Consider the following 13,674-nt stretch of genomic DNA (forward strand, 5'->3'; position numbering starts at 1 on the left):
GGTTCTAAGGCCCCAAACAAAGAATTCAACGGGGGTGTTGTAATCTTTCTGCTTTGAGAAAGCGACAGGACTGTGAGAAAAAAAGGGAAGACCCGGGAATGGTAACGTTTCAGTTTATTGTTTTGTTTTTGCTTTCTACAAGATGCTTCTCAGGAAGGTAAGATCCTACAGACCTCAATTATATTCTGGTAGGAAGAGAAATAATTAATTCTATTGCTAGAAGACTTGAGTTCAAGTCCAGACTTTGCCACTCTGCCCTAGGCTCCCAACCCATATCCCACTAACTTTGCATTCTGCCTGCCTCGGAGGGCTCTTGGCGTTAGCAGTGACAGCACTGGCATGGAAATCCGGACCACAAATTCTAGCTCTTGCTTTGCAGGATACTGGCTGGGTAACTTTCAAGCAAACACCTCAAGCTCTCTCTCCCTGGGTTTCTTAAACCGACGGAGGATATGCTCATGCCTGTCCAACTGGCTTCCGTGCGATAACGACGACAGGAGATGACCTGTTTTGATAAACACCGAGGATGTAGCCCCAAGGTGCAAACTCCAATGTGCCCCAAAGTGGCCTATCTGGTAGTCCTCCCCAGCTGCAAACGACCCAAACTGATTTTACTTCAGATGCAGAGAGAATATGCTTTTTTTGGATGAAACTGGTTGGCCGGGGCGATTTCCGGCCTGTCTTCTCGGGAAGCCGGGTAGCAGAGCCAGAGAGGACTTCCAAAATGAGGACAAGCGACTCAAGAGACCTGAACCGGAGCCCGGTGTCTTCCCGGCTCCCTCCAGGGTCGCGCGGCCCCAGTCTGCTGCGGCGCGCCCCCTGCTGTCCCCGGCCCTCCACTGCCCAGAAACCACGTGTAAGAAAGTGCTTACAACCTAACTACGCACCCGGGTTTTGACCGGTCTCAGCCAATCCGGTAGGGGGAGGCGGGGCAGGGGGAAACGAGCGTCCATTCCCTGCCCGGTTTCCGCGGGAAGGCGGGGCTTGGGGTTTTCCACGTTGGGTTTGTCCGCAGCGCTAATTACTTTTTCCGAAGTCTGGAGGGCTGCAGTCCGCCGGCGCCGCCGCCCCGCGCGCTGCTCCCCGCCGGCTCGGCCGCCCCGGGACCATGTGGGACGGCGCCCTGCTGCCTCCTCTGGTGCTGCCCTTGCTGCTGCTGCTGCTGTGGGGACTGGATCCAGGCACAGGTAGCGCTTTTCTCCCCGGGTCCCCTGCCTCTGCGCTCCGCGGCGCGGCGTCCTCGCAGCCCCGGCCTCCGGTGGCACCCGGTCTCCGGCGGCGGACAGCGCCTGGGGCCCAGGCGAGGCGGCTGCGGGCGGCTCCCGGGAAGACGCGCTGCCGCCGGCTCTCCTCCTCGGCGCTGGGGCGGCCGTGCCGAGCCCTTCCCCGGTAGGCGCGGGGAGGAAGCCCGGCTCCGAGCCGCGGGGCCCCCCGCGCTGGACCCCGGGCGCGGAGGGAGGGAGGGCGGCCGGGCGGCGGCCCGCGGGCCCGCGCCGCGCTGACGCGTCTCCTTCTCTCCCCGCAGCTGTCGGCGAGGCAGCGGCGGACGTGGAGGTGGTGCTCCCACGGCGGGTGCGCCCGGACGAAGTGCACCTGCCGCCGCTGCCCGGCGCCCCGGGGCTCCCGCGGCGGCGACCACCCCGCGCGCCTCTCGCCTCCCTGCGGCCCCGGCCCGGCGAGCGCGCCCTGCTGCTGCACCTGCCTGCCTTCGGGCGCGACCTGTACCTGCAGCTGCGCCGCGACCTGCGCTTCCTATCCCACGCCTTCGAAGTGGAGGAGGTGGAGGAGGAGGGCGCGTCCGGGCGCCGCGGACGCCCCGCCGAGCTGTGCTTCTACTCGGGCCGCGTGCTCGGTCACCCCGGGTCCCTCGCCTCGCTCAGCGCCTGCGGCACCGCCGGCGGCCTGGTACTGCCCGCGCCCCGATCCGGGTCTGCCTGCCGAGTCTGTGCGCGGCGCCCCGGGTGGCCTCCTCGGAGGGCTGGGGTGGGGGTGGGGGCGCGTCGGCAGGAGTTCATCCTCCAGGGGAGCTCTGTCGCCGCCTAAATGGAGGGAAGGAACTACCCATCTTCCCACCTTCCGGAAGGTCTGGGAGTAAAGGGGGCAGGAGGGGAAGCGTCTCCTTGTCCCGTGCTCTCCGCTCCTTGTACTGACTCTCCGCAGTGTGCGGGTGCTGGGGATGTACAGGTGCACCTGGGTGTGTGTGTGTGTGCAGATCCAGTAGTATGAAACCCTGGGACTTAGAGGCGACTTCCCCATCCCCACCCCAGGTGTAGAGAACAGTTTCCATGTGCGCAGGTATGTGTGCACCACGGGGAACACCTGTATGTGTATATCCCACGGGTGTTTGGATGTGGGATGAAGGTGGGGTGGGCACTCACCTCTCTCTGTCGTTTTGAGTCTTGCTGTATCTGGAGAAGGAAGTTCGGAGGGGTTCCCTGATGGGCCAGGAGCTACCCCACTCTTCTTAGTTGAAACTTAAGAACCAAGAGAGGGGAAGGGGTGTCAGCATCTTTCCTTGTTTCCTTACACTTTTAGCAGACATTGGCATCCACGCCCTGCCTAGTGAGGGAGAATCTGCTTACATTGGTGGAAAGGTCCTGTTTCTCCCCGCCCCCCAGAGCTGCTCTGCTGCATTTGGTGATGGTGGGGGTGGGGGTGAGGGGGCTGTGACAGGTGCTCTGAGGGGCAGTGGGACATTCTTGGACACTTGGGACTGATGCTGCCATTTCTCTTGGGTCTCTGCCCTGCTTGTGCCCTCACTGATCACTTTGCTGCCTTGATGCCGGGCCAGACACCTCTCAGCTCCCGCTTCCTGCCAGAGAAGCGCACATGGCTGGCAGATGAGTTGTCCCCAGAAAAGCCAGGTGTTGGGTTTGAGCCTGAAACCCGCTGGTTGTTTCCCTGTCTTCCATCAGGGCCGGTGTCCAGGGCGACAGTGTCTGATGGTTGTCCTTACTGCTCCCCTCACCTGCTGCTTGTCTGGTTCCACCACCAAGAATTCTCTAGCCCCTCTCCCATAGCCACGGAGACTCTGCAGCAAAGCCTCAGAGCCTCCTGCGTCTTTATTCCCAGTCTTTATCTGAGACATAAAGAGTAAAGGAGTTGGGGTAATTAAGATTAGCCTTCATGAGTTCCCCTTTCAGGAATTTTCTCCGTCCGAATCAGGATGTGATCCACTTTTGCTTAACTAATTAAGCAGGGAAAAAAAAAATGGTGTAGACCGTGGTGGGGGCCTGGCAGGAGGCTCGTGTATAGCTGGGGCAGAGAATCTGGGCTGGGGCCAGACGAAGGAGGCACAAGTAGGAGCGAGGAAGGACTTAGGTCAAGGCTGTATCATGTTCTGGGAGGGACCGTAAGGCCCACATCATTTTTCCTGTTTTTGCCAAAGTATTTAAAGTCTAGGTCACATCACTGTACTGTACTGGGAAACATCTGAATCCCATTTGCTGCGGTTTAGTAAGTTTCTGCAGAGGTCAGAGTTTATATTTCTCGGTGTAAAGTTTCCAGCGAGAAGCTATCTGTGAAGGAGCTGAGGGTGGAAATCTGGATAACGTTGATTTCAAGTCCTCACAGAGATTGAGTTCTCGCCTGCTCACAGATGGGATCTAAGCAGCGAGAGGGTTCACTTAAGTCCTCCGAATTTTCAGGAAGGCTGCCCTTCCCTTTGGCACCATGTGAGGGCGCTGTGCTGTAGATAAAGGAACCCAGCCAAGATGCTGAGTTCAGTATGTGCAAGTTGCTGGGGGACCTCTGAGACTTCAGATTTTAAATTCTGGCTTCACCAGACACTTGGGGGTGTTCAGTCTGCCCATTCATGCAAAGCTGGACGTTGACCACTTCTCCCTAATTACACGTAAGTAAAGGACTGAAGGCAGGAGGGAAGAGCCTGGGGGGAAACTGGAAATGGACCTCAGGTGGAAGTGGGCAGCATAAATAAATTTTAAAAAAAAGCAATAGGAACTTAGATGAGCCAAGTTCGCATTGTACAGCATCTTTGATTTCAGTCCTCGCCTGCGTTTCAGATAGTTCATACAGGTGGTGATCTTGTTCTAGTCCGTGCTGGCTGTAGTTGAAGCCCTGTGAGACTGTGGAGCCCTGTGCATCTTTTAGAACAGTCGCGGCTGCAAGGTGTGGAGAGAGAAGATGCCAAGTAGATGATACCTGGTAGCCACGGACGGTACCATTTCAAAACCTTCTTGTGTCCAAAAAGTCACATAGAGCAGGCTTGGCAAACTGTTCCTGTAAAGGACCAGGTAGTATGTATTTTCGACTTTTCAGGTCTCTGTTGCAACTACTCGGTACTGCCATTTTAGTGCAAAAGCAGATGTAGACGATACACACACAAATGGATGTGGCTGTGCTCCCGTTAGACTTGATTATGATGTCGACTATCATTTTAACTGCGAGTAAATCCCCTTGTATCTAACAACTCCAAAATGGCTTAGCGGTGAGTAATGCTGAGCTCAGGAGCAGGGAGAATGCAGCCTCTGTTCCCTATTGAATGGAATTAGTGCGTTTTGTCTCCAGATATATTTGGCATCTGATTAAAGGAGATGCATTATTAAAATAGGCCATTACTTAATTGTTTACAGAGTTTGGAGAGTAAATTATTTTGCTTCCTTTCCCTTTGACAGTGGGCCTTGTGACACTTCTCTCTGTCTTATTTTGAAAAGCTGTGCAAGCCACACTTCTTACCTCTTTGGAAACCATGGACTCCAGTGTTATTGTTTTGTTTGTGTCTTTGCTTCATTTACGTTTCAGGGAGTCCTTGGCCTTAGTGTCAGTTTTGGGGAAGAGTTTCTACAGGCACAGAGTTTCAGTGCAAAAAAACTTTATGACTGTGAGGAAGGTATTCCCATCTGTTAGCTTCCTGTGGTTCCCTTGACAATTACCCCAAACTTGGTGGCTTAAAACAACAGACATTTGTTGTCTCACAGTTCTGGAGACCAGAAGGCTGATTCAAAGTTTTGGCAGGGCTGCCTTCCCTCCAGAGGCTCTAGTGGGAAGCCTTTTCTTGTTTCTTCCAGCTGCTGGTGGCTCCAGGTGTTTCTTGGCTTGTGGCTGCATCAAGCCAGTGTTTGCCTCTGTCTTCTCCTCCTTTGTCTCTTCACTGCCTGCCTCTTATAAGGCCACTTGTCACTGGATTTAGAGCCCATCTGGGTAATCCAGGACGATCTCTCTTGAGAACCTTAACTTAATTACATCTGCAAAGACCCTTTTCCCAAATTCACAGGTTTTGGGGCTTTGGATGTGGACACATCTTTTTGGGGACCACCATTCAACTCACCACGTTCTCCATGATTTTATTCAAGTTTGGATCCACTGCTTCCTATGTCTGGGATCAGATCATACAAGGGACAATTAGAATCAGGTTCCACTTCATCAGGTGGAGTGGGCATTGGAAATGGGATTTGAAGGAATAATGCATGTCAGCCTTTGAAAAGGCTGTCTCTGCAGTGTTTTCCATCTCTGCAAACAGAGAGGAGGGGAAAGCCAGAGGTCCCTGCTGTTGAGTTTCATCTACCAAGCAGTGACCAGTGCTCCTAAGGCAGATGTTGACAAGCTCTTGGAGGTCCACCCCACGCACTCTGTCCACCTCTTCTTGGCTGGAGCCATGGTCTGCCAAGAGAGAGATGGGACACCCAGGAGCTGTGGAACGTGAGGTGGCCATGCCCATTTTCCAGACCACCCCAGAATGACAGCAAGATGGCCAGGCATCTTCTCAGCTTGCCTCCTCCGAACTCACAGCCACACATGCAGGACCCTTACTTTGAGTCACGGTTACTGGCTGAACAGCACAGTTGCAGAACAGGTGGCCATTTTGGTAGTCCATCATTTGCAGTACTTCTTATGGGTGTAGTTCTATACATCTCTTCCTCACAGTCCACTTGGGAGATTTTGAGAGAAGTCTCACCCCTCTTTTAGGGGAAGAAGTTGAAATGTCTTCCAGATAGAAAGCGATGGAGGCTGAGCTCAGCCAGCCAGCCAGCGGCTGGAAGAGCTGGTGAAACCAGTTTTGAAGGGGCAGCCTGCATTTATACAACAACTATAAGAAAGAGGCAGGTTTGGGATGTTACTGCCTCTATTAGACAGGGTTCACCAGAGAAACAGAACTGTCAGGATATATATTTATCTATTCCTATAATAGATTTATTATGGAAGTGGCTCATGCGACTGTGGAGAAGGGCAATTCCGAATTCCGTAGGGCAGGTGAAAGCTGGAACTCTGATGAAGGTTTGGATAAATTCCCCAGGAGGTAGTGGCTGACTGAAGCAATGATGGGAATTCCTCCTTCTGATTCCCGAAATCCTCAGTTCTCCCTTCGAGGCCTTCAACTGATTGGATGAGCCTTCTCCCATTGCTGAAGGCATCTCCTCACTTGATTGTAGATGTAATCAGCCATAGATGGAATCGTCCACCTGATGATTTAGATCCACAAAATACCCTCACAGTAACAATCAGGTCATGCTGGCTTGATCAAACAGCTGGGCACCATAACTTGGCCCGGTGTTTATGTGAGCTGAACCATCACACTGCCTCTCCCTTTAGAACAGATAGCCATTGATATGCCCTATGGAAGTTAAAGTGGTCCATCTTTTTAATGCAATATCAGTTGGGTCCAGTACATCATTTATCCTTGTCTAAAATTATATAGTGTGGAGGTTTGGATGGGTGGAAGTAGATCAAACTGTATCATTAAACGCTATTAAATTGATACATGTCTGAAGCCCTATATCATATCTGCTGATATTACTAAAGCATTAGTGCACATTTAAAGCTTTGTTTAAAGTAAACATTGAGTGGATGTGAAGGGGAAGCTCCTCTGTGTTTCAGGAAAGTAAGAAGGGCGGAGACAGGTGTTTGGAGGCATGGAAGAATTGAAGGAGGTTGGATCAGAGAATTCTAAAACCTCTGGCCTCCCCCTCTGTAAATATATTCATGGACCCTATCGATGGCTTCTCATTCACCCCACTTAGGATAAAGCTAGGCTGAGATCTCTTACAGTGCCAGAGAGAGATTTTTACTGTAGAATAGCTCATGGGGGTGAGGCTGCCAAGAACTATCACCTTGGGTGTGCAACCAGAGTCCCCAACTTTGAACTTTCAATTGGTGGGCAGCATTTTTTTTTTTGAAAAGGGAATAAAAGTCCAGTAAGGGATGATAAACCCAAGAAATCATATTAGAATGATTGCATCATTGGAGCTTATTTACTGCACTCGGGAAGGCCGCAGCTTTCTGAAGAAGTCCTCTTAGAATGATTGTATCATTGGAGCTTATTTACTGCACTTGGGAAGGCTGCAGCTTTCTGACCTTGTACTTGTGCAGTAGGAGATGTTTTTGCAGCCAGTCCCTCAAAGGGAACTGTGCAGAGTCATGGGTTCACCTTTCCCTGTGCATGCTTCTGCACAGAGGCACACCGATTCATGGTCACACCCCTGTTCTTTCGGTAATGAAACTGGAGAGCCATATGGGGCTACGGATGGGACCCTATTCTCTTGGACAAGTTACTTAACTCACCAGACCCATCCCTTCTATAGCCATACAATGGGTTGATGGCATCGCCCTTGCATGGCTGTGGCTAGAATGAAATAAGATAAAGCCTGTGAAGTCATCTAGTGAGAGCTGGCTATGTTAAGGCATTAGAAACTTGTTTCTTCTCTACCCCACAGGCTGTCCCCAGACTTTCCCAGTTATAAATCACCCGATGAGCCACCTGTGTTCGCTGAATGACCTGGTCATTGTCACACACCTGCGCTGTGTAGAACCCTGCAGTAGACTCCCAGCAAACCTCAAAGAGAATGACAATGCAGGCTCTGTCTTCGGAGATAGTCTAGAGCTGCATGGGAAAGGAGGGGCACTGGAAGCTAGGGGTTGCTGAGGGGGGAGGGAGGAAGAAGACTTCAGGGAGAAAGGCAGACCACTGGGCTGGGCAGAGTGGCGGCTTCAGGGAGTCGGAGAATGGAAGGTGAAGGGGCTAATAATGGCAAAACCATCCAGGCCCTTCCTGAGGTCAGTGGAGTAGTGGTGGGGGATGGTTATTTTATAGGAGGTGGAAGATGGACCAAATGAACAGCGGGGCCCTGATTGCCAACCTAAGGTGTTTGCGGTTTCCCCCAGAGCAGGGGTTCTCAGCCATGATTGGGAATCAGAGTCCCCTGTGGGACTTGTGGATCAGATGACTGGGCCCCAGCCCGAGTTTGAGTCAGTGGGTCTGGGATGGGGCCAGAGAATGGTGCATTTCCCACAAGCTCCCAGACTTTGCTGATGCTGCCGGTCTTGGGGCCACACTTGGACCACTGCTGACCCTGAGGCATCGTGGGCTCTTGACTGGGGAGACAGCTGGTGAAATCAGTGTGGACGGAAGGGTTAGGGGAGGCCAGTGCTGAGAGGCATGGAATGGCAAGGCTGGATCTTGGACTGTGGAGGTGAGAAAGATTTTGAAGAAAGGGTTGACAGTCCTTTGTGACTCACTCCATCTAGGGATCAGAAAGAATCCTACAGTGACCCCAGGCTAAAGGTGGGGCAGGAGGTGAAGCTGCCTTTGGAAAAGAGATTAGGAGTTTGCCTTTAGGCACTTAAAATTGCAACAGCAGCAGCAGGATTTTGAAGGGAATCCCTGAGTGGTGCATTTTAGGAAAGGCAGCCTGGGGGACTCCGGCGTGGAGGTTGGGAGTCCTTCACACCTGTGCCACAGGGGGCATGCTCCTCTGAGAGCCCCCCAGCTCCACTGCAGCCCCCAGGAAATCTGAGAAGCTGCAGGGGTTCTTCAGTCCCCCTCCAGGGGGACTCCTCCAGGAGTTTTTTTCTTTCTTGGAAGCAGACTTGCCTACACAGGAAGCAAATACATGACCCCATTTGCTCCATCCCCTGAACCACCTAACGCTGTCTGATCCAAACGTAGAGAAGGTGACCTAAGACCTACCCCAGTTAACCAAAGAGGGCTGCTTCCCCAAGAAAGGGCTCAGGCGTGTTCGTGGGCTTCCTGTGACCCCCAAATCCCAGCGTGGGAAGTGGAGCATCCCCTCCGGAGAGGAGCAGTCTTCAGTTCCAGAGCATACAGACAAAGGCTTCCTTTACGTTCCCTTGAAAGCCTTTCCTGGTCATGCCGAGAAGTCGCTGATGTTACTGGTGAGCCGGTGCGTCCTGCACACATTTTCCACAGTGCCATGCGGAACTGATCGTGTTCCAGGGAGGGGGCAGGTTAACAGTCCCTGATTTATAAATTGCTCTTCGAGCAAGACACAAACTATTCAAAGGAAGTGCCCAGAACAAAGAGAATTGAAGTATAACCAGCCACTCAGAACTGTTAAAATATCAGGTTATACCCGAGAACGTTTTATGGGATATCCTACTTCTTCAGTATGACACCGGATCTTAGAAACTTTAGATTTCTTTTTTAAGGGCAGCCTTTTGCTGAGGATTATTGTATCCTCTAAAATTCCACGCCTTCCAGGCTGCCACAGACACTTTTTCTTTCATCTGACGGAACCTTCACATCCCCACTGGCAGCTCCTCACTGCCTTCAGTGGGCCGGGGTGGCGGGGGGGCTGGAGGGGGTGCCTGGGACAGCGTTGCCCTCACCTCAGCATCTAGGGGGGCTGGAGGGTTGACACAAAATCAGGCTTGGCTCCCCACACAGGCAGCGGTTTGCTGGGAGCCAGGGCGATAGGCAGAGCCCCTGCGTCAGTGGAGGCCTGGGTGCCAGGTCCATGTAGGGTACACCAGACATGGCAAACCCGGCAAGTAGGATAGTCAAGATAAAAGCTCCTGGTAAGCTTTTTAAAAATACCAGTGCCTGAATTGCACACCGCCCCCCCCCCCCCCCCCGCCCCCAGCCCCTGGAGAGTCTGATTCTATCAGCCTGGAGTGGGGACCACACGAGGAGTTTTCAGAGCTCCCCATTGATTCCACTGTGCAGCCAGGGATGAGAACCACTGGGCAAGGGGCACTGCAGGAAGTCCTATCCCATCCCCATCCTTCCCCATCCCTTCCCGCTTCCTTTCATTACTTTCCATATCCATGTTCTTTTCCCCATCCCTTTCCGATCCCTTTCCATCCGATCCCATTCTTTTCCACTTCATTCAGTTCACATTGTCTTGAATACCTATTTTGTGGCAGACGTTGGAAAAATAGATAACTGAGATCCTATCCCAAAGGAGGAAACCATTCATTAGGCCATGCCAGATGGGGGCATTCGGTAGCGGGCTGCCACACAGAGTGCAGTGGGCCACAGGGAAGGGGGTTTAAACCTGGAGAAAGAGGGGGTCACGGGGAGATAGGGAAGGGCTGACAGGTATTTGTTGGGTCCTGAGATTGCCCAGGGAAGAGGGGGATAGAAGTGACACTTTTTCAGCAAAACCTTTTTTCACTGTGGACGTGGTGACAGGAGGTCGGGAGCAGAGTGATAGGGTTGTGAGACAGGTGGGGTGGGGCCCTTTCCTGCGCTGGTTTCCAAGGGTGGGGGCCTTGCTCAGTCCCCCGTTCCCGGATGTTAGTCCTGGTCACATCGTTGCCTGAAGGTGGCTGCCAGGTAGAATACAAACTCCCTACGTCCATTCATCCGTCTCCAGTGTTACTATTTTCTTCCCTGAATGCAAGGAAACTGGCATGCGGCTTCCTCTGGCAAAGAGCAACCTCCCCCAGGGAGCTCAGTTATGCTTGTATGTATAAATACACGCGTGCAGACACTTTCTAAAGGGTTTCTCAGCAAGGTGAGGGTATCCCTGTGTTTAAAAACTTGTGTCACATAGGGCCAACTCGGCTGTTACAGCGCAGTTATAAGTGCAAATGCTAGACTGAAGGAATGATAACTGGCTTGGAAAGCACTAGACCCGAGGATGCCTTCGACCCTCCACAGCCAGGGTTTTCTGGGAAGAGTCAGCCCCTCTGCCCTCCAGGGAGCACGGGGTTCCTTCCCTGGCCATCACTTACCAGCTTCATTTTGACCATTGCCATCCCCATTGGTGGCTCTTGAGACCTCCCAGATCCAGGCTTTCTGTGCGTCTAGCTGTAACAGAGTTCCATATTTCCACCTCTGCCTTCAGCTCTCAATCTCCCCGAAATATCTTAGCAAATACAGGTTTTCCTGCAGGTCACACGGTGCCGCTTTAAGACAGTTTTATTTGGGCGGTAAAATCTCTCAGTTGTTGTTGGCAAGAGTTCTAATGAAATGGAAACCTTGAAATCTGCTTAGAGTAGTAAGTGTGGTCTCACCCTGCATCTTGGGGACTAAAGGTTGTCAGAGATCTTCTTAGTTCATGGAGATCTCTTTACAAAGAGGCTTGGTATCGATCCATCTTTCAGGATTTACAAGGAAACTGCATCACTTGACTGGCATGGGCTGTGTTCGGGAGCCTGGAGGGCAAGCAGTGCTTTGGTTTAGTGCATTGTTTCCCAAACTGTGGTTCCCTGGACCAGCAGTGTCAATATCACATGGGAACTTGGTAGAAATGCAAAGCCTTGGGTCTCCCCCAAGACTTCCAGATGATTTTGATGCGTGCTAGAGTTTGAGAACTGCTGGGTTCTAAGGTCAGAGCTTTTTAAATTTTTTTAATGCCGTTTTATTCAGATATATTCATGTATCATATAATCCATCCAAAAGTCATAGCTGTTATAGAATTAATGGTGGAAGCTAGAGGGAAAAGGATATCTGTAACAACCTGAAACACATCCACCTGATGTGTTGAGTCTTTGCCAGCAGAGGTGGGCCTTGAGCACCATCCCAGGAGAACAGTCTGTTAACTGCACGGAAAACGGTACAAAAGCCAGTCCTCTCCCGGCCCTGGCCTGCTGAGCTGGGGTTCCTGTGGGAACTTTGTCTTGATTTGTTGACTATGCTTCAAGAGGGGGAGCCAGCAGGAGGTATCCCCAGGGAAGGCAGGCAGGTAATTTGTTGCCTTAATATTATCAGCATTGATTCCAAGTGAGGGAAATTCTAAGATGTATATAGTTAGTATTCACTTTATTAAAGTGACAAATTACAAACCCTGGTTCTTAAGTTTTTCCTTCAGTTTGCAAATCATATTCTAGTTGTAAGTCCAGCAAGTTTTTGCAATCACTTTTAAGGGGGCTTTGAATAATTTTGGGCCCCACTTACAAATTCAGTTATTAAAAATGTTAAAAAATTTAAAGCTGCATTTAGAAATTTAACATTTAATTTCATTTTAAAATTCTTTAGTGTTATTAAAAAACAAACTCTCTGTGGGTACTTAAGAATACTTACAAACCTAATGACTAAGTTTTATAAACATAGAAGTCTTAAGTTCTCTAACTGTCCTTTTTTCTTTTTTTTCTTTTGCATGGGGAGCCCTCAAGAATTGAATCCGGGACTCTGGCATGGCAGGCGAGAACTCTGCCTGCTGAGCCACCGTGGCCAACCCCTAAATGTTCTTAATGCTGCTTAAAAGCCTTTAAGATTTTTAATTTAAAATCATAAGTCCAAGTCAGTTATGCAGTTTAAATTAGAATTGCAAATCAAATCCATTAGATGTTCTGCCAAATTCTCTTAAACGGTATATCAAAAAAAGGTACAAATTCCTTATAAGTATTAATACTGGAGACCTGACTGACTTTATATTTTCTATATTTAATTCTAAATATCTCCAGGGATAAGATGTGTTTTCCCATTAAGGATATGATTTTAATTCCCACTGATGTTGGGGGGTTTTCTTTTCAGGTGGGTTTACTTTTTGGGGGAAGGGAGGATGATTTTAAAAATTTTGAAAAGCTTTTTTTTTTTTTTTTGAAGTCCATGGTTTATCTTAGGGTTCACAATGTAGTGTAATTCTATGGATGCTGTTTAAAAAAAATATTATCCTGTTCCCATATATACAATCGAACACTTTCCCTTTTGATCAGGTTCGGATATGTATCTCAGTGCTGTTAATTGCATTCACAGTGTTGTATTATGCTCACCACCAGCCATTACCAAACATTTCTGTCATTCCAAATAGGAATTCTGCACATTTTAAGCCTTAACTTCCCATTCCCTATCCTAGCCTATGCCCTGGTCACCTGTATTCTAGATTCTGGTTCTATGAGGTTTCTTATTCTAATCATTTCAGTGAGATCATACAGTATTTGTCCTTTTGTGTTTGGCTTATTTCACTCAACATGATGTCTCCAAGATTTATCCATATTGTCACGTGGATCAGGACTTCATTCCTTTTTATAGCTGAGTAATACTCTGTTGTGTGTATACACCACATTTTATTTATCCATTCATTGGTTGATGGACACTTGGATTCCTTCCGTCTTTTGGCAATTTGAATAATGCTGCTGTAAACATTGGTGTGTGAAAATATACGTTCAGTCCCCTGTTTTCAGTTCTTTTGGGTATATACCTAGTAGTAGGATGGCCAGGTCAAATAGTAATTTTATACTTAGCTTTCTGTGGACATGTCAAATTGTCTTACACAGCGGCAGCCCGGTTATGCACTGCCACCAGTGATGAATGAGTGTTCCTGTTTCTCTGCATTCTCTCCAAGACTTGTTCCCCCGCTCCCGCCCCCAGCCCCGTTATAATAGTAGCCACTTTAGCGGGTGTGAAATGGTATTTCATTTTGTTTTGATTTGCGTTTCCTGTTGGCTAATGATGTTGAGCATCTTTTCATGTGCATTCTGGTCGTTTGTGTATTTCCTTTGGAGGAGGTCTTCAAGTCCTTTTGCCTACTT

The 13,674-nt window shown here is 50.1% G+C and overlaps 1 protein-coding gene across 2 annotated transcripts in view; it reads left to right on the forward strand.

Annotated features, from left to right (window-relative positions):
* The first annotated feature begins 1,069 nt into the window (after positions 1-1,069).
* The window catches only part of ADAMTS17 (ADAM metallopeptidase with thrombospondin type 1 motif 17), a 345,591-nt gene continuing 332,986 nt past the window's right edge, over positions 1,070-13,674 (forward strand). For both annotated transcript variants that reach the window (XM_077124036.1, XM_077124037.1), the window contains exons 1-2: positions 1,070-1,187; positions 1,526-1,905. In XM_077124036.1, coding sequence (XP_076980151.1) covers positions 1,109-1,187; positions 1,526-1,905 — 459 coding nt within the window. In that variant the 5' untranslated portion in view covers positions 1,070-1,108. The remainder of the gene's footprint in view (positions 1,188-1,525; positions 1,906-13,674) is intronic.

The sequence above is a fragment of the Tamandua tetradactyla genome, chromosome 12 (assembly GCF_023851605.1).
Source record: "Tamandua tetradactyla isolate mTamTet1 chromosome 12, mTamTet1.pri, whole genome shotgun sequence".
Classification (NCBI taxonomy): domain Eukaryota; kingdom Metazoa; phylum Chordata; class Mammalia; order Pilosa; family Myrmecophagidae; genus Tamandua; species Tamandua tetradactyla.